The sequence below is a fragment of the Hemiscyllium ocellatum genome, chromosome 17 (genome assembly GCF_020745735.1).
Source record: "Hemiscyllium ocellatum isolate sHemOce1 chromosome 17, sHemOce1.pat.X.cur, whole genome shotgun sequence".
Lineage (NCBI taxonomy): Eukaryota > Metazoa > Chordata > Chondrichthyes > Orectolobiformes > Hemiscylliidae > Hemiscyllium > Hemiscyllium ocellatum.
Genome location: NC_083417.1, coordinates 14,848,786 through 14,869,916, shown reverse-complemented (window position 1 = coordinate 14,869,916; position 21,131 = coordinate 14,848,786). Strand labels below are relative to the sequence as shown.

Below are 21,131 nucleotides of genomic sequence, written 5' to 3'. Positions count from 1 at the left end.
GACTAATACATTGAGAGTTTTGTAATGCTAGTGTTCAGTTTTGTTTACCCTTTTACCACTGCTGAACAATTTAAATGGCCATGACTTCAGGCATCACCAGTTTTAAGACTGACAGCTTGTGCATAAAAACATACCTAATTGTATTTGATTATTTTTAAATATCTTTGAAGACAAGAATTTCAACAAAAAAATAAAGAAATTGAAGGCCTTTGCCGTAAACTTAGAGCAGATGCATCCATCCTCAAAGGGCAATGTGAAGCAGTGGCAGGCCAAATCCATAATGATTCAGCAATCGAGAGGAAAGTGCCCCAAAAAACAACTGAAATTCCTCTAACCTGAAAATTATCACTGAAAAATGCCATCTTCGTTCCAGCAATGATCCCAATTTGTTTTGGCAGTTTTATCATTGCTAAAAGTAGACTGTTCCTGCTGCATCACCATGCCAACAATGGTCCAACCAACCAGCACCCTCTACTCTCACTGCATTAATTGAGAAGTAGTCTCTTTTCGTGTCTATTTCTTGTGTCCTAGTCCCGATGAGTACAAGATGCTTCAATTTCTTGTCTTCTTTTAGCACTGTTTTAACATCTGTACTACCAAGCATTATTTGTCTTCATAGTGGTCAGTCTCTGGCTTTATCATTGACCAGAAACTCAACTAGACTCACCAAATAAACACAGTGGCTACAACTCACCTCTTGACTCCCCAAAGCCTGTCCACCATCTACAAGGCACGTGTCAGGAGTGTGATAAAATACTCCCCACTTGGCTGGAGGGCTGCAGCTTCAACAACACTCACGAAGCTTGACACCATCCAGGACAAAGCAGCCTGCTTGATTTAAGGATCCACAAGGATCCACTCCCTCCACCACCTGCTCAGTAGCCGCAATATATTCTATCTACAAGATGTACTGCAGAAATTCACCAAAGATCCTCAGACAGCACCTTCCAAACCCAGAACCACTTCCATCTAGAAGTACAAGGGCAGTAGATATATGGGAACACCACCACCTTTAAGTTCTCCTTCGACCCACTCACTATCCTGACTTGGAAATATATCGCCATTCCTTCACTGTCGCTGGGTCACAATCCTGGAATAGGTAAAAACAATGACTGCAGATGCTGGAAACCAAAGTCTAGAATAGAGTGGTGCTCGAAAAGCACAGCAGTTCAGGCAGCATCCGAGGAACAAGAGAATTGACGTTTCAGGCATAAGCCTGATGAAGGGCTTATGCCCGAAACGTCAATTTTCCTGGTTCTCGGATGCTGCCTGATCTGTTGTGCTTTTCCAGCACCACACTCTCGACTCATATCTGCTCACTACTTCGTAACAAAGGCTTGGAAATGCATGGTCAGAAAGGGAATTTTATCCTAGAATTCTCTCCCTAATGGCATTGCAGGTCAACCCACAGCAGATGGACTGCAAGAAGGTTCAAAAAGGCAGTTCACCATCACCTTCTCAAGGGCAACGAGGGATGGGCAATAATTCTGACTAGCCAGCAAAACCAACATACCACAGATTGATTTTTTAACATTCCCTTTCTGACCAGGCATTTCCAAGCCTTTCTTATGAAGTAGTGAGCAGATGTGAGTCGAGAGTGTGGTGCTGGAAAAGCACAACAGGTCAGGCAGCATCCGAGGACCAGGAAAATTGACGTATCAGGCATAAGCCCTTCATCAGGCTTATGCCTGAAACGTCGATTCTCTTGTTCCTTGGATGCTGCATAACCTGCTGTGCTCTTCCAGCACCACACTCTTAACTCTGATCTCCAGCATCTGCAGTACTCAGTTTCTCCTAATGAGCAGATATGAGACAAGGCTATTGGCCAAATGCTGGAAAATGGGTTCATAGGAGTAAGGCGCTTGGTTTTGGCTGGCATGGACCAAAGGGAATTTTTCTATGCTGTTGACCTCTATGACTCTACGTCTATCTGAAATTAATCAGTACTTTTCACTGTGTTTTGGAGACGTTCGCTTTAGTAGATGGCAGAGCAGTTCCAGGTGCTCTTGTTGGCCTGCTATATATTTTAATGCTGTACATTTTAATGCAGAAGCAGCTGCTTCTATTGCTGCACCTCCCAGGGGCATTAGCCTGGAGAGTTGTTCCTTTTTCTTCAAATTGTACATGCAGAGTACTAAAGCTTCTACTACAGTCTTCACTCTGTTCTTTAATATCAGGGCTTTATGAAGACTGCTAATTTCTTGGGAATGAAACTGAAATGATTGTAGAGATCAGTTGTATTTTTCTCTGAATCCTTCTTTCCACATCCAGTTGTGTTCATATTAAGATGCTCATCGAGGAAATCAGCCTGAAGGTGGAAGGAAGCTATAAGGAGAATTATAGAAGTAATTCGCAATGTTTCAATATGTCTTACTGCATATCGAACAGCATGTATTGTGTGATATACATTCTGTAGACCGTGCGTTCCGTGCAGAGCTCCGTAATTTAAGACCTCCTTCTCATCCTGACAAATGCTGTACCTAATTGCTCAGGAGTGATTATTTTAAAACATGCTTCAGAGTTTATTATAGTGCAGTATCAAATGATTTACTGCATGTAATTATACAGAAATTTAAAGCACTGTTATTAGATATTTCATGAATGTACATTCAACTGCTGTACCTGTATCTAAAAAAAATAAGCATTTCAAAGCTCGTCTTTGTCTTGCATTTGGTAGATAAGTAACATGATAGGAAAGTTGGGCTTTTAAATTTGTTGATGCTGGTAATTCTTTCAAATCTGTTTGTCAAGAAAACTGGAGCATTTTGGTATTTAAAAATTAACAGATGAGCAATACTGTGTAAGTGACAGTATTGTAAATGTGAAGCAGGAATAGAAAGTGACATGCCCACACAGTAGGCAAGTTACTATCTAAAAGAGCAAGGATAGGTAGGTGAATACCTGTACTTTGGATGTAACCCTTCGTCTGAACTCACTGACATGTGTCCTGTCAGCATTTTCTAGAGTTGGTTCTGATTTCCAGTGTTTTGTGTTTTTTTGCCTATCAGCGCTGTTTTGTCTTCAGTGTTTTGTACCAGATCATAATTGGAAGAAGTTATAATCCTAATTGCACACTTGCTGTAACGAAAGGCCTGCTTAATGTTTACACTCTAGTTTGTGATAAGCCCATTGCTGAAAGAGGGATTGGAAGGAGTCAAGTAAATTGCAATTCAAATGTTATGCTGTTTGTTTATTGAAACCTACACATTCAAAGTTCTCTGAACTTATTGCTCCTATATTCCCCTCTGAAGGGTACATGTTGGACTTGTTTACCCCCCAGCTCATTTTTGAATGTCCCCCATATTGCTCTGATGTAGACTTACCCAAAAGGTGCTGTTCTCAGTCTACTAATCCTGCTTCATTTTAATAACATCTGTTTCACCCCAATCCAAAGCATATTTTGCATGCCATCTTTCTCCTTTTCTGGAACAAATTTGAACTGTACCATGTTGCGGTTACTATCGCCAAAATATTCCCCCACTGTCACATTGAACACTTGTCCAGCTTTCTTCCCCAGAATCACGTCTGCCACTGCACCATCACTTGTTACACCTTCTACATATTGATACAAAAAACCACTTCCCTGCACACATTTCAAGAACTTCACCATCTTTCGGGGTATGAGAGGGTAATGTCACAACAGAGGTTCTGGAGAATAGTGAAGGTAGCAAAACACAACAGTGCAAAGAATCGATAACATTTGATGTGACACAACATTCTCCTAATTTGAACTATTCACCAAGGCTAGATTATTGCACAACTTAAACAATTATTAATGCAGAATGTTGCTGGAAGTGTTTATCTACTGCCATTGATTGGATATTTTAAATAATACTGTTATTGTGCTGTTTTCCCTGGAGGTCCAAAATATGTTATGTTTTGAACGGTAATAGAACATGTAAATTATTTTTTCACTTACGTGAATATAAATCATTATACTCATACGAATTGAAGTTAGACTATTTGACTGCTTAGATTTCTGTCCCAAATTACCATTTCCTTTTGGATTTAATGCTAACTGCTACAGGAACCATTGGTAAAGTTATTAAGGCCACACAACTTCACTCCACTGTACATACACAAACACCGCAGAACTTTTCCACATGTGCAATACTCGAGCAAGGTTGTATTTCTTCATTAGCGATTCCCACAGCTGAGAAAGTCTCAAAGGATGTCAAAGAACATTAATTTTCATCGTAACATGGAGTCTTTCAGGTGTGAATGGCAGTGAACAGCTGTCATGGGTTTTCTGAACTCTATTACAGGCTATATCTCTAGGCAAGAAAGTGATATCTTTGTCATTTGCAGGTGAAATATAATCTGTTCTTTTTCTTAAGAAAAAGTCAATACTCAGCTTAGACAATTCTGGTAAATAACTTGCTGTTTGACCTGACCACGAAGAGAAGAGAAAGAATACGACATAAACAACTGTTATAAGTGAAGTAGAAAGTGCTTGATGGGAGACAGGCCTCCTGTGTATAATAGCTAAAGGTCATTTTGATCGTCTTCTTTAATATCAGGAAAGCAGTTCGGATGCAGAACACTAAATAAATTATGTTTTAGGGTGCGTCCGATGTATCACAAGATGAATTTAATCTTTATGCGGAACAAGACAGAATATCCTGAAGAAAATGAAGCCATTTATCTCCGAGATGTATGTTAGCAGTTGTTTTGATGTAGTATCGAGAGTAGAAGTGAAGAACTCCACACGGACCAATTGACGATTTGCAGACATTCAGACTGATTGAAGTCATATACTATGTTTTTCCTTGGGAAATTATTTTAGTGTCAGAGGTTACTGCCAAGGGGATTTTCAAATAAATAAATTGCACTCCACCTCTCATAACAGTGTCATTGGGGATCGCTGAATACACTGGTCTAATTATATACCTTGTGAGAATATTTCCCCACTTTGATGAGCACTGAAGGAGAGAAAGAAGCATACCCTGTAGAAGAAAGAAATGACCGATCTGTTACTTACATTTGTTGTTGTATGATGATGCTTTGCTTCTTTCTGACAAGTCTGGCAGTGAGAGTGGAGCTAATTGTTATACGTTGCCTATTTTTCTATGTGGCAGGCATTGCCAAGAGACCTGAAATAATGTTTGTTATTAACTTTGCCTGCTCAACATTCATCTGTAATTGAGGCTTAATTCTGATAAATTTTTTGCAGTTTAAGAATAAAGCATTTTTATTCACCTTCTTCACCTTCAGCTAATAAGCAAAATGCAATCCGATATTTATTAATGCTTAGTGCTTTTTGGTTTAATTTTTTTTATTTTCATCAAGATGAAGATTAAGAGGATAATTTAGCCCTTTTTGCGGGAAGTATCATATGTGTGTGCTGGTGACACAAAGTATAAAAACAGGCAAAAGAAACGCAAAAGCTAAAATTACAACTCACAGTCACCTTTTCCATGTAGGAGGAAATATAAGGGACAGGTTTTTTTCCAGTTAAAAGGATTTACTGTTTCCATTCTTAAACGATTAGGTAAGATGCAATACTTATTAAATAAATGCTCAGTTCTTATTATTTGTCAGTTTTTGTACAGTTTAGGGGCATAGTTGGGGGATTAGTGATTGCTTTGTGGAAAAGAATCAGTGTATCAGACCTCAAAAGAAATGCATGGGTGTGGAACTCCAGCTAGGAATTGTTATCTCATGGAATAATATTTTATTTGGTATCATTTGGACCTTGCATACATTATTACCTTAGCCCCAGATATTTCTGTTTCATTCTTGGACAACTTGTGTTTTTGCAATATCTTTTATTATTGCAACAGTTTTCCTGTTTTTGAAAGGAATATTTGCCCTCTCTCCAAAAATACATTATTTTATTTAAGCACTTTGCATTATTCTTTAGAAGTAGCTTAATTCTTAGCTTGCTAAATGCGTTCTATTTTTATTATTGCACTGCCTGATGTCATTATATATTTCTACAACTAATGATGTCAAATATTGTTCAATATCTGGTCTAAAATTGCTGACACATTTTCTAATGGGTGCACCAGACTCTGCTGTGGGTGGTCGTAGCAGTTATTCCATGTAAGACTCTTAAAATGTATTGTTGTTTCTGAAGAGATTATTAATAAAGGATATTGCTTTTTAAAAAATAATTGTGTGCAAGTATTTACTGAATTTACCTTTGTAAATTAAGGTGGGTAGTTTGATAACTCTATAAAGCTTTCTCTGCTGTTATATTTTTTGAAATAACAATTGGAGATACCTTACAGTTAAGGAAAGTCAAGTGTTAATATTTTTGTACATCTTAACATAACTGCAAAACTAAGTCTACAACAAATTGCCAAGATGAATACAAAGCTACAAACTTAATGTTAAAAACATTTTGATTTAGTATTCTGGAAAGAGTAACATAAATTTTAGTTTATTCATTTCAACAGTCTTTCCTTTTTGATTTGTGTCTTCAAATGCTTCACTTATTTTTCTCTCTTGTATTGATGCACTTTTCCCCTTAGAATATAAACCTTCAGTCAATTATGGTTAAAAGGTGAAATCTTGTATTTGGCGTTAGGTTTCTTCATTTTTAGGTGTCATGTGATGGAGTTTTTTTATTGCCTGATTCAAATTGCTTCAGAAAAGTATGTCCAATGTTTGGCTTTTTTCCAGATTTATTTTGATACAGTTTGGACATTGGATTTTTTTTCTTGCAACTTGGAAATGTAAAATGTTGTGAACCAGCAGTTGGATTGATGAGACAGAAAACAATGCTCAACTACGCCAATGTAAAGTTTCCATCTCTCCTTAGCAATCATTTTCTGTTATCTTTCTAATAAAGACATACTTTGGCAACTTTGAAGAATGGAACTGCGCCTGCTGTACTCAGACTGGGGAAATTCACTTTCTTTCAGACCTGTAACTGAGATGGAGAGAAAGTGAGTGAAGGGTCTTTTGTTCCATTGCCTAGATTGAAACTTTGGGCTCTGGAGTACTACAGATCACAAAAACAGAATTCCATAAATTGTGGTGGAATGGTTGACGTGACTGCTGCTATATTAACCATGTAAACTCTTTTTCGTTGTTGCTATAAACATTCTGGTCAAAATACTAAGCTTTCTGCTGGCACTGACTTTTAAAAATGTCTTGAAAAAATGTGCCTAACAGGCAAATTAGAAGTGAGGTAGACACCTGTACTTCACCTACAGCTTTATATTAAGGCAGAACTAAGCTAACTGCTAGCCACTGACTGTCTAAAATGCCATAAATGTTATTCACCAGGTATAAGAATTGTATAACTGACTTTGTGATAAAACCTCACACACTTGAGAGCAATGACTTCCTAACTTGAAGCCAACGCCACTGCAGATTATTAAAACATTAACTATATGAGTGAGCTTGTAAATGACAAATTAAACTGCAATTTTATGCAATAATTCACCTTTTGTGGTTTTACAGTTGGCTATAAATTGAAGTAAAATTCCTGGTTTATAACAAATCATTTTTATGTGAGTTTTTTTGGGCATCGCTCCCTAACATTCAGTTTAAGAAATTATGACCTGGCATGTTTATTTTAACAGGGGAGCTGTCTTCTCTGGTTGGTTATTGAACTTTAATTTTCTAGCCAGCAGAAGGTCAGTTCAGAGGAAGAAAAGGCAGATGCCATGGGAGTCACAATCAGCAAAAGCTCATCTGTTGAATTTGTGGTTTCAACTAGTGTGTGTGTTTTTCCTTGAACCGCTTGAGAAGTGCCCTACTTTCTGTCACATTCCATCTTGTGGGAGGGTGTATGGAAAATATTTACCATTTAGAAACTTAGTGCTTGGAAGCAGATCACTACAGCAGATCAAACTGTACTTTTTAACAAAAAATGAACTAACAAAGGCTTTCAATTCTTAGCAGTTTCCTAGGATAACATCCAAGTTTACTTCACTTTTGTTCATACTGTATTCACTTATTAAACCTTGCATAAGATTTTGTTTAAAATCTGCTTACCCTCTGTTTGCAGCTAATGGCTGCAAATGCAATGTATTTATATTGTGGTTAAAAATACTTAATTCACCAAAACATCATCGAGAACAATCAAAATTCCAATCCAAGTTAAGATTGTGGATGCTATATTTTTAACTGTCCGTGTGGAGTTTGCACATTCTCCCCTTGTCTGCGTGGGTTTCCTCCGGGTGCTCCAGTCTCCTCCCACAGTCCAAAAATGTGCAGGTTAGGTGAGTTGGCCGAGCTAAAATTGCCTGTAGTGTTCAGTAAAGGGGTAAATGTAGAGGAATGGGTCTGGGTGGGTTGCTCTTCGGAGGGTCAGTGTGGACTTGTTGGGCCGAAGGACCTGTTTCCACACTGTAAGTAATCAAGTCTAATCTAATCTAGCAATGCTGCTTTGAGAACTTCATCGTAGACAAATCATTTCTACAACTATATGAAACTATGTTATTACCAAGATTGGTCCACAGTTTGACAAGTAACAGAACCCATTTCTTGTTCAGCAGTTTGTGATTATTTGAGGGGAGGTGTAACAGACCAGACCAGATCAGATGATGTCCGCCCCCCACCCATCTCCAAAGTATTGGAAGGAGATAGCATTTACCCTAACTTTAATATTTATTTAAAGGCTAGTGTAAGGCATTATGTTCCAGATGTAATTTGATTGGTCCACCAGTTTAATCAAAAAACACATTATTCTTATAACACATTTACAGTACAAAAAAATTGGCATAACTTTAACTGTATTGAAATACTTAACAAAATAATGTGTTATTTAACCACTAAACATCAACCTATTCCAATATCGGCAGCATCCTGTAAACACACCTTTTGGCAAAAAATGCAGTTCACCAAATGATTCTGTCCTGTTCAGAAGAAAGAAACAATCTGCCCTTTTTGATTTCTTTTTAAGAAGAAGCTCTTGTCTCAGACTTCATTCAGCTCCAGCAGATAGCAGAAGATTTCTCAAGTAACTGAAAGCAAGACTAAAAACCTCTGTGTGAGCCTTCTCCCTGCCCACACATGATTCTTTTACTCATTTCTTTTGAAGAAAAGCACTCAGGGACAACTTAAAAGCTGGTTACCAACTGCTTATCTGAAGAAGACATTCTGGCACCACTGTAACAACACCTCTCTGCAGAGAAACAGCACAGAATACATCTCTCTTAAAAACACAGTACCATCATAGTGGTATGAAGGCAGTTGGACAAGCTGAATTTTGAAGTTTCTAAATCCTATTCCTTTAGGACTATATAAACTGCTCACTGATGCTATTGATTCCACCAGCATCACTCAGCTCCATGGACAAATGGACAAAACACTAGTGAGGTCAGAGTGCCCTTGACGTCAAATAGACGTTTGACCAAGTGTGGTGTTAAGAAGCCCTAGCAAAATTGGACTCTAAGAATCAGAGTGGAAATCTTCCTCTGGTTGGAGTCATTTCTAATAGAAAGGAAGATGGTTGTGGTTGTTAGAGGTAAGGCATCTGAGCTCTTGGGCACCTCTGCAGGAGTTCCTCAGGGCACTGTCCTAGGTCCAGTTATCCTCAGCTGCTTCATCATTGGCACCGCATCCACAAACATTCATTCCCCCAACCTCAACACAATACTAGCAGAGTTTACCAACGACAAGATGTACTACAGAAATTTACCAAAGCACCTTAGGCAACATCTTCCAAACCCACAAACATAACCATCTTGAAGAGTAATGGCACATGGGAACACCAGTACCTGCAAGTTCCCCTGCAAGCCATTTATTATCCTGACTTGGAAGCATATCTCTGTTCCATCAGTGTCAATGAGGCAAAATTTTGGAAGTCCCTAATTAATGGTATTGTGTGTCTACCTACGGCACATACCTGCAGTAGTTCAAGGAGGCACCTCACCACCGCCTTCTCAAGGGGCAACTAGGAACGGGCAATAAATGTTGGCCCAGCCAGCGACACCCATATCCCATGAATAAAAAACAATCCTTGACTAATAGACAAAATTAGTCACAATATTAACATGGCTGATCTAGTTAAGTTTCTGATTCATAGAGACCCTCAGGATGATGATGGTCCATAATTTGATGATCACATGGAGTGTCAAGGAAGAGGGTTAGGCTACCTCTTGTTGGTTCTCTTGTTGGAAGTTGTCATTGCCTTTAACTATTTGACACTAATACAGCTGTGACTATAATTTGTACTGTTTACAATATGTACTATAACAACTCACCAAGTCTCCTTGCCATTTTCAATCTTGGACAAGAACACTAAAGCATGTGAAGTTCTACTTTAAGCTCCAATTTCCTGCGCAATATAGTGCCATTCCTTTTAGACAATTGACTGAAAATTTGGCAACTCTCTATCAAGCAGTTCTGTGCTGTACATTCCCGAGTGGCATAATTGATGCAAAAAAAACCCATCTCAAGGACATCTAGAGATGGACAATAAATAGTGGTTTTGCCATTGACACTTCTATCCTGTGAATGAATTTTAATAGTTTTCGACATTGCTTTGTTTGGCTATAATTCTGGTTTATCTGGGCTTAACTCTTTTTTTTAATACAGCATATTATTTTCTGACATGAGAGAAATGTGGGACCTGCACTATCTGATTTTTTAGATGTAATGACCATGTCCTTACTGAAAAGCTGATTATTACTGAGTTTTCTGTGTGCTGCATTGCTCATATTATTAGTAAATGTATGGTTGGTGTCTTTAAAATAGATTGCATTCTGATATTTAACCAAAAAAAAACCTGTTTGCTGTGCATTGCAACGATATTTCTAAACCAGTTTACTTGGTCTAAATTTATATTCAATGAGTGAAGTACCATATGGAGCGACTGCTGCTTCTGCCAAATACCACGCTGTCCTGATTGCACTTTGTCATTGGTCCCTATTATATGTCCTTGCTGTTTGTTATAACAGCAGAAAAATTTCAAAGTTTTGGAATATCCCTGTCCTGCTGAGGAGAATAAGCTCCTTGGAACAATACAGTGTCCCTAGAGACAGTGGGAAAGGCTGCTTTGATCTTGATAATGCATTTACCAACCCTGAAGGATGAAACAAGAAAGGGGACAAGTTATTATTACTGTGTCTTATACCTCGGGCACCTTATCCCAACAGTACTGCGTGGCTCGGGTTGATTAAGCATCTCACTGTGTCACTGATTTTCTAAATCAGGACACAATGGGAGTGTGGCAGCATGTCCCCTTTGGAAAATTGTGTCAGTGGGTTGCAGCATATAAAAAGGAAGGGAAATAACCTCCTTGAAATACACAGGGAGAAGTGATAATTGAAATGCAATTAGTGAAAATGGGGATTCTCAAAACGTGCCTCTCACAGATGCTAAAGTTTGAGTCAGTCGTGAAAAAGAAACAACACAATATTGTAAAGACAACATGGGATGTGGCTTAGAGAGGAACTTGCTTATCTAAAACTTATTGGGCAATCCTTGGGCTATTTGGAGAATCTTGCTGAACCTTTAAGTAAAAGTAAAGTATTTTAACTGGATACATATTCCAAAACAATCGATGTGCAGAATTTCTTGCATAGTTTCCAACATCGCTGGATTTACTGCATCAACTGCAGACGGTGTCAAATGTGTCCAACCTGTCTATGTAAGAGACAATGGCGAATGATAAATTGGTGCCATGTTCTAAATTGCAGCAAAAGTAGAATGTGAGTTGTCACTCATGATCGCTAATATGTCTGTCATCCACACCATCTTTAGGAGCAAGTTTGAACTGGAGGCCAGTTATTCAATCACTAGATGAAAGTGTGTTGAAAGGCAGCTCATGTCAACTTCAATTCTGAGGTACATTATAGAAAGCAGAGAGTTTACTCATGAATAATTTAAAGATCAAAAGGGGAAGGAAATGTAAAATACCTGTAGGTTTTAGCAAAGTTTGTCATTTGGTCCTAGCTACCACTGTTGCATTTTCATGACATCGTCCTGGATTTTCAGAAAACCAGACAGTTGCTATTCCAGCAAAGAATGGGAGTTGTTGGAATTCCTCTTGCAGCAGATTTGGAAGCAATAGCTAGGTGACAGAAGATCCTGCTGGGTAATTTCGCTATGCTTGAAACCCTCTGATACTCTCCATTTTAATTGGATCATTTGGAGGATTATGATGAAGTTACTCAGGAAAAGTTGCAATTCAATACCGAGTCTAACTTAACTTTTCTCATCCATAGGACATGGACATCGCTCACTACATCAGCATTTATTGCTCATCCATAATAGGTCATTTAAGAGTTACCTCCAATGAGTCTGGATTTGTGTGTAGGCCACACCAGTTAAGGACAACAGATTTCTTTTCCTGAATTGTATTGGTAACTCCTGAGCAGCATTTCCTCTAATTTCCTTTCCAACTGTGTGGGTCTTCGAGGTCTATGCACGGAATACCGACTTTGGAAGCAGAAACCTATGCCACAGACCGATTACTGTGTGTGGAATCTCAGCGCTAATGCTGACCAACTATCTAATTGACGGCATACATATCTCACATGCTCCTATACCTCCCAATTACCACATACAGACCCCAGCCCCTGATCTGACAACTCCAGAAACCAGCATCTCTCCCATCTAGTCTCCAGCAACTCCACCTTGGTTCTGAACCTGACCCCCATTGCCCCCAAGATATAAATCCACATTTCACTCCATCCTTTCCCTACTGTAGACTCAAGCTTCCATCCCTGCTCTGTCTGGACCCATTTCAGCCTTCTCCAGCTTTAGAGTTGACCTCCATCGGTCTTTGGGGAACCTAATCCCTCTCTCCTCCCCATCTGCCCCCAACTCCAGACTCACTGGTGTTCCACTGGTGTGCACCTGACATTTCTTCATTCCTTCCTCCACCCACCCCAGAGCCCACCTCTTTCACACATTTCCCTTCCCCCTTCCCCACCCTCTTGAATGGACTGAATGACAATCTGCATGAAATTGCCATTCACCATAAACCCAGTCCATTGCTGTTTGCTAAATTTACACAGCCTTGAATATACTTCTTATTTCCTTACCGTGTTTGACTGTTCTATTGGACTCCTAAATATTAGTCACATCTGTCAAAAATAAATGGTAATTTCATATCTCACATATGAATGCTTTTAATGCTACCATGACCATTCTACCATCCACTGCAAACAATTGTTTTGGGATTTGTCTGTGCACGAGTCACAGCTTAGCATCCCTTTCAATCCTGAGGTTTACTTTTATTGAACAAGGTTTCATTGTTGCATTGTGCTCCAAAGCATACTTTTGAATTAAATTAATAACTTCCCTCAGGTTGTAACATTTCGGGGAGCAGCAGGTCAGACCAAAGAAATGAGGCAGATACCTTGTCTCTTCTATACTATTCCTTCCTGAGGTTTGTTTTCCATATACATTAGGGCTGTTGATTAAAACGATAGGCAAAAACACAACAAAAGGTTACTTTCTCAGTCACTGCTTTGCTATGGTGGAAAATGTTGTTTTACCTAATGCGAAGAACCAAGACCAACCTGAATCTTCATTTTTTTTCCCAGTACAGGTAGCGTGCACACACGTTGGACCATAAAAAATGATCATAAATCTGTCCTAAACTCCAGCATTTTTCTGAACAATGACGGGGTGGAGTGGGGAGGGGGGTCAAGGAATCGACCATTATATTTTGATGTACGTTGCCAGCTGTGAGCAGTATTGACAGAGCTTGTACTGAATATATTCCTGACAGTGTTGACAGAGCTTGTACTGAATATATATAGCCCTGTCGTGAAGCAAGTCACTGCTGTGATGATAGCAAATCTAAAGTCATTTTATGAGTAGAGCTAAATTGTAAGTCATGTCAGTTTCTGATTTTCAAAGGTTATCAGCAATTTTCTGAACAATTCTTAAATAGTTAATGGAGAAAATACTTACAGTAGATGACTTCCTAGGTAGGATTTATTTTTGAATTAATTGGAAGCGGGCGTTGCTGGCTGAACCGCCTTCATTGCCATCTCTAATCGTCTGTCTAAGTCACATATAAGCTAGGCCAGGTAAAGATGACAGTTCCCGTCCTTAAAGGGCATTAGTGAACCAGATGGGTTTTTCCTGACAATTGATGATGGTTTCATTGTCATCATTAGACTCACCTGGGTGTGGAGGACTGTGACTGGAAGATTAAAGCCATGAGCTAGATGGATGAATATTTAGTGAATAACAAAAGAAGACTGGGCAGCAGTGGGAAGAGAAGCCATTGAAACGGATTCTGCCTTTGGCTGCAATGGCTGAGGTATGGTTGTAACCAAACATGTGTGGTTCCAGCCAGCTGAACAACAATAGAGAGCTTTGTCTCTTCAGGTATTCATACCTAGCATTTTCTCATATGTCCACTATATGGCTCTTGAAATTTATTTACTGAAATTATTCTCTACTTATTCATTGATCATGATTTTTAAACAAAATTTCTACAGTGGGTGAATGAGAAGGACTTTCTCACAACAGTTGAGGTCATGTGTATTATGCGAATGCAGTGTTTAATTTCCTATTTTATTATATAGTTTGCTCAAGATACGGCTATTAATCCATTTTTCACATCTGCATCTCAGATACTACATGTGTCCGATTTGATGACAATGCTCTGAATGTTGATTGAAGTAACCATCTGCTATGGTAAATTGGCGCAGCCACATTTAGAGGTTATAGGTTATTCACCCAAATAGAACTCACACTTGATTTGTATAACTATTTTTAAATCTTGTTGTCTTGCTGATTGTCCTAACAGCAGAAAGAATTGGTAGCTCTGTGCGATCAATGACTGCTTGGGCTGAAAAAAAATTGCTTGGACCTGAATCCCATCCTTAATGAGAGATAAGAAAAGTAGAAGAAATTGATGTACTGTTTGCTAAGCAAATGCCTGAGTCAAAACTGTGATTACTCCAATAACGATGCTAATTGCCTTAGATACCTAAACCACACTGTTTGTGCACAACTTGTTTAAATGACAAATGTTGCTAAGATGGGATGGAAATAAAATGCATCTTGTGCATATATGCACGTGGAAGCTTTATTTTTTCTTCTGTTTCAGCAAAAAGGTAACATAAATCGCTGAATTAAATACTAATTTTGCATCTGTCATAAATCTTTCATTTACAAGCTAAAATGTGTTGTTTTGGGGTTTTGTTAGTTCTGTTTCAAATTTTTAATGAGCAATAGAAGTAAGTTATGAAGTAAATTTTATTTAAGTTCCATATTTTGATTTTTCTAAAAATTCTGTCAATATGAGCATTTTTCTTCCAGCAATGACTGCTGAGGAACTGGCAGGGAGGAGTAGCTGAGCTTGACAGTGTGAGGGAGATGAATTAACACACAGTTGAAATCACCCAATCCCTGAAGCGTTTGGGTTAATGACTGTCTCTGCAGATATTAATTCATCTCTTTCTGTATCCTGGGTTCAATAATTCCTCCAAGACATTTTTCCCAGTGATGCTATCAGCCCCGACAATTTATATTTTTTTGGAACCAAACCAACACGAAAGCACTATTGGTTTATTTTAGTTTTGGACTAATTGGAAGTTTGAAGTTAATTAGAATCTTTTTTTTGAGGATATATTGTTGGAAGTAGTTAATAATTTTTAAGTATTTGAAATATCAGCTTCACAAGCCTGTGCTGCCATTCATTTAGGTCGTACCTCAGTTCCATTTATTTGTGTTTGTTCCATATCCTCTGATACCTGAACTGAACAAAGATCTATCAGGCTTGAAGTGAAGAGGCCGTGATGTAGTGGTAACGTTACTGATTTAGAAATGCAGAACTTCAGTCTAATATTCAGGGGACATGGATTTGAATCCCACTATGTGAGATGGCGAAATCTGAAGTCAATATAGAAATAAAATCTGGGATAGGAAACTGTCCTAATGGAAATCTTGTAACTGCTGTCAATTGTTGTAAAAACCAATCTGATTCACCTTTCGGGAGGGAAATCTGCCATCCATACTTGGACTGACCCACATGTGGCACCAGATTCACAGCAGTATTAACACTTACATGCCCTGTGGGCAATTAGGAATGGGCAACACCCACATGCCACGAATGAATAAAAATGACCCAGCATTTTTAAAGGGCATCTGGTGGATACATAGATAAGAAGGTTTAGAGGGATATGGGCCTATTGCTGGCAAATGGGACAAGATCAGATTGGGTTTTTTTTGGTCAGCTTGGATGAGTTGGACCAAAAGGTCTGTTTCTATGTTGTATGATTCTATAATACTTTAGAAGAGACCCTTCCAGGTTTCCATTATCTTTAATGTCAACGGACATTTCCCAGTTTCATTCTTAAATGGCTTAACTGTAAATTTAAGGTTAGTCTTCACATTCTGGATTGTACCACCAGAAGATATATCTAGCCTAGCAAAACTGATTATAATTTGAAACTAAACAATTAGATTGTCTCCGTTCCTTTCAGGATCTTGATAAGATGGATCAATAGGCTGAGGAGTGGCAGAAGGATTTTAATTCAAATAAATATAAGGTGTTGCATTTTGGAAAGGCAAATCAGAACAGGGCTTATATACTTAATGGTAAGATTCCGTGGAGTGTTGCTGAACAAAGAGACCTTGGAGTGAGGTTCATAGTTCTTTGAAACTGGAGTCACAGGTAGATAGGATAGTGAAAAACACGTATGGTATGCTTTCCTTTATTGGTCAGAGCATTGAGAGGTCATGTTGCGGCTGTACAGGTCATACGTTAGGCCACTATTGGAACATTATGTGCAATTCAGGTTTCCCTGCTATAGGAGAGATGTTGTGAAACTTGAAAGTGTTCATAAAAAGTTTACAAAGATGATTCCAGGGTTGGAGGATTTGAGCGATAGGGAGAGGCTGAATAGGCTGGGGCTGTTTTCCCTGGACCATCGGAGGCTGAGGTGTGACCTTATGGAGGTTTATAAAAGCATGAGGGGCATGGATAGGGTAAATAGACAAAGTCTTTTCCCCAGAATGGGGAATTCCTAAACTAGAAGTTATAGATTTAAGGTGATTGGGAAAAGATTTAAAAGGGACATAAGGGGTAACGTTTTCACGCAGTGGGTGATGCGTGTATGGAATGAGCTGCAAGAAGATGTGGTGGAAGTTGATACAATTACAGCATTTAAAAGGCATCTGGCTGGGTATATCAATAGGAAGGGTTTAGAGGGATATGGGCCAAATGCTGGCAAATGGGAGTAGATTTATATAGGATATCTGGTTAGCATGGATGAGTTGGACCAAAGGGTCTGTTTTTGTGCTGTATATGTCTCTATGACATGTGCCAGATCTGCTGAGTACTTCCAACATTTTCTGTTTTTATTTTAGATTTCCAGTGTCCATTGTATTTTTCTTTTTGATTAGACTATCTTTGTTGTGGTCCTATGCCCAAAACTAAATTCAGTAATTGAAAGCTATGTTGATACAACTAAAGTAGTAAGTTTCTAATTCTGAATTTAAAATAATTAAAGTGAAGGTATTAACCCTTCTTGTTACATTTTGTATCTTCGCATTAGCTATTGGTGATGTGTGTACGTGGATGCCCAATTTCAAATTAGAAGATTTTACAGTTTCCTGCATTGACATTCCATCTTATTATTGACACAGCTCACTGTACATTGCAACCTAGGAGCACCTGCAAACTACAGGGTTGTCTTCCTTCATCTATTTCACTAATACAGGTGTGGAAATGTGGGGGACCTGAGGAATATGACTTGTCATATCTTGTCAATCATAGAGAGCTCCTTTTGTTCCAACTCTAGTGCATGTCATCTTTTAGAAGATTGTGAGTTATGTGGAATTCTTTACAACAGAGGACACTTGAGGCTGGATCATTAAGCATATTCAAGGCTGTGACAGACAGTTTCCTAATCAGTAAGGGAGTCACGGTTTATGGGGAAAAGGAAGGAAAATGAAATTGAGAATTATCAGCCATGATCTCACTGAATGGCAGAGCAGATTCTATAGGCCGAATGATCAACTTCTGCTCCTTTGTCTTATGTCCACGTGCTCATCTATTCTCGATGCGTTCCTAACTATATGTACCTGACATTTGGACTAATGATGAAGAAATGTCACACCTCTTTAAAAAGAATTACCCATTCTCCTTCACTTTGCTTATCACAGAAGAATGTCACATGGCCCTTGTCAACTTTTATTTCTGTGTATCCACTGCAGAATCAATTGCGGAGCGAACACATTCAGTAAAATTGTCCCATAGTGTTGCAAAGAATTTGAAAATTGGCTCCAAAATTGCCACTTGTGTAAAATGGGCCCAAGGGATGTTTTAGTTGAAACCTTGCATAACAGATGAGCAAAAGGAGGAAAGAGTGATGCTTGACTGGCCATCAGGTATGTGTGTTTGGAGGTCAAATAATCTATTTAGCGATTACCTTGGAAACCGCAGGAATTTACATTCAACTTCATCCGAGAATTTGATTTTCAGTTGAATTTTATGTTGTCTGAAATTGAGAAAAAATACAATCTGGCACAAAGCAAGTGTGGGTTATGATTCAGAAAGGTTAAAAGTACAAATTTGGTGAAATGAAATGATTTAATGTTTTATACTGTTATCAGTGTGCAACATGATGACAAAGTAAAAGTGAAATTTAGTGCAGCTCCACTGTTATAATGGCTGTTGGAGTGAACAGGACTGACCGTTTCCATTGATCGTTTTTAATCACTGCAGTAAATCTTTTTATGTTTTGCTGCAGTCAGATTGACAGTGACAGACTTCTGCAGAATTTGAATTGTTCAGCATAATATTAATAACAATAAAAATGTGAAATTGAAGTCTTACATTTATGTCCGCAAATTAAATGCTTCATTTTGTTCTAGTTGTAAAATTAGCATTATGGAAAATATAGTACTGTTCTTATCAAATGTTCATAAATTTTTAAAGGACCCTAGGGTTGTTAGGATTTCTCAAAGATCCACATTTTGCTATTTCTTGTAGCTACTTTGTAGCAAATTGCATTAGAGCAATAATTTTATCTTAAGTGAATAAATTCAGATAAAATACTTTTTTTGCGATGTTGTGCTTGGTTTAGTTTATAAAAATGGAGAGCATGGGTAAATTTATGCCACAACTGGGGATTTATAAAGAGGAATTGTGGAATAAATTTGTTCCATGAATACTGAATAACAGTTATATTCATAATGATGAGACCTATTTTTTAGAGTTGTTTCTTCTCTTCCTCCCCACCTTTCCTTCATCTCAGCAGTTTACTCACAATCCTCAAGCTGCACAACGCAACCAAATTGCACAAACTGCTGAAAAATTGACCATTGATCTCACTTATTGTATTCTCCACGATGCTTGAACTCCATCTAGACCAGAAAACCCACCAAATACCACCGACCGATTCCTCATTATGAATTTGGAATGAATGCTTGTGCCCTCTGCAGGAAAAATTCAATGCTACGGATAGCTGCAACATGGTTGAAATATGACTTAAAATACTGTAAGCACATATTCGTTAATAACTTAAATTTGTGGAATAGTTGCGCCTTAATTATTTTATGTATCTCTGCATTTTAAAATTTAAGGGACAAAGAAAACAAAATTCCTGGCTACTTCTAAACATGAAAAAATGACCAAACTCATTCATCCTATTATTTAAATGTTGAAAAGATTGTTTGGAGTGACATTTAACTTTTTACAGTGAAATATCATCACTATTAAGAAAAGAAAGATGAAATGTGTAGACTTGTACAACGTTTAACAATATTTTGTGTATTTTTTTCATCCTCTTATGTGCAGTGCAGTGGAATCCTGATTGATAGCCTCAATTATGACCTGCTAAGAAGTAAATTAATAGCTTGAAATAAAATTAAGTATAGTTTAGACGTGCAGCTCTCAAAGCAATCACATTATTTATGCCATGAGATTTTTTTTTAAAAGAAACTTCTTTTTAGCTGCAAACTTCAGAGTTTTCTTTCAGGAAGTTATGGGTTATTTTCTGAATGTTTAAAATGTCTTGAATACTGAAAGTTGCAAAGTTACATTGAAATTTCAATACAAAAGCAGATCTTTCTGTTCCAAAGTCTTCAATGCATTTTCCCACCCCCCCACTCTGTGCTGCTTCTACTCCGGCTATGCTGCCGTTGTCTACGGGTTTTTACCTGCAACATAGGGGTGACTAGGTGGTAGGTCTTTGATTGTGACCCCCAGGCACTTTAACCCAGGCCGTTACATGTGAGAGCATTCAGTCTTGAAAGCATTCTCTGTTATAGTTGAAATTAACTTTTTAACCCCATGCTTATTTTACAATGGGAAAAACACAATGTGCCCACAGTTTGGGACATGATCCATCAGGATGTCTAGCTGTTGAGCAGGGGATTGTCAGCCCCACATTATCTCAGATTGTGTTCTTTGTTTGAAGTTTCTGTGACATCTTTAGGTATTACATTCCATCAATTCCACTTTGAATCCTTTGCCTTTCAGTTATTGAAATTTAATAGTTATTTTTGTCATTGTGTGCTCTCAGCCTCTTTTTAAAAAAAACTTTAGAATTAAAACCTAAAAACATCTTTTTATTTTCATTTTATATTTATCTTATCAGTGCCAGAAGTTGTAGTTAGTTTCGCAGAGAAATGCCAGCAAATGTGATCAGCCTTACTGATAGTAAAGCAGAAGTAACTCCATTGCTGTGTCTACAGCCTCATTAAAAAAACACCCCTGCTGTCCTTCTTCAAGATTTAGAACACTTGTGTTTTGTCCTTTCTGCAGGCCTCTTCACATACTGATTTGCAATGCTGGTGTGTTTGGATCCTCATGGCAATTGACAGAAGATGGTCTAGAGACCACTTTTCAAGTGAACCACCTGGGCCACTTCTACCTGGTACAGCTACTTCAAGATGTCCTACGCCGCTCAATACCTTCAAGAGTGATTATTGTATCCTCTGAATCACACAGGTAGGTGGTCATCAGCTTTTAGCACTGTACCACTTTTGTTTTCAATTCACTTAATGTCAGAACGTGAGGGAAGTGATCTGAAGCTTGCCTTATTAAGTGAACGGCGATATGGCTATCCAAGTTTTCTGTTTGAGAAACCAAATAACATTGGCACTACCAAAAACTAGCTTACACTTTCTGGATTTCTAATTGATGAAGAGTGAGTTTATTGATTTTTAAACACAATAACTAGTAATACGGAGCACATACACAAACATTAGAAATAGGAGTTGAGTCCAATAAAATAATAATTTTAAAAACA

At 38.1% G+C, this 21,131-nt stretch overlaps 1 protein-coding gene across 3 annotated transcripts in view; it reads left to right on the top strand.

Annotated features, from left to right (window-relative positions):
• The window catches only part of wwox (WW domain containing oxidoreductase), a 947,793-nt gene that overhangs the window by 304,596 nt on the left and 622,066 nt on the right, over positions 1 to 21,131 (top strand). For all 3 annotated transcript variants that reach the window (XM_060837945.1, XM_060837947.1, XM_060837946.1), the window contains exon 7: positions 20,645 to 20,830. In XM_060837945.1, the coding sequence (XP_060693928.1) occupies positions 20,645 to 20,830 (186 nt within the window). The remainder of the gene's footprint in view (positions 1 to 20,644; positions 20,831 to 21,131) is intronic.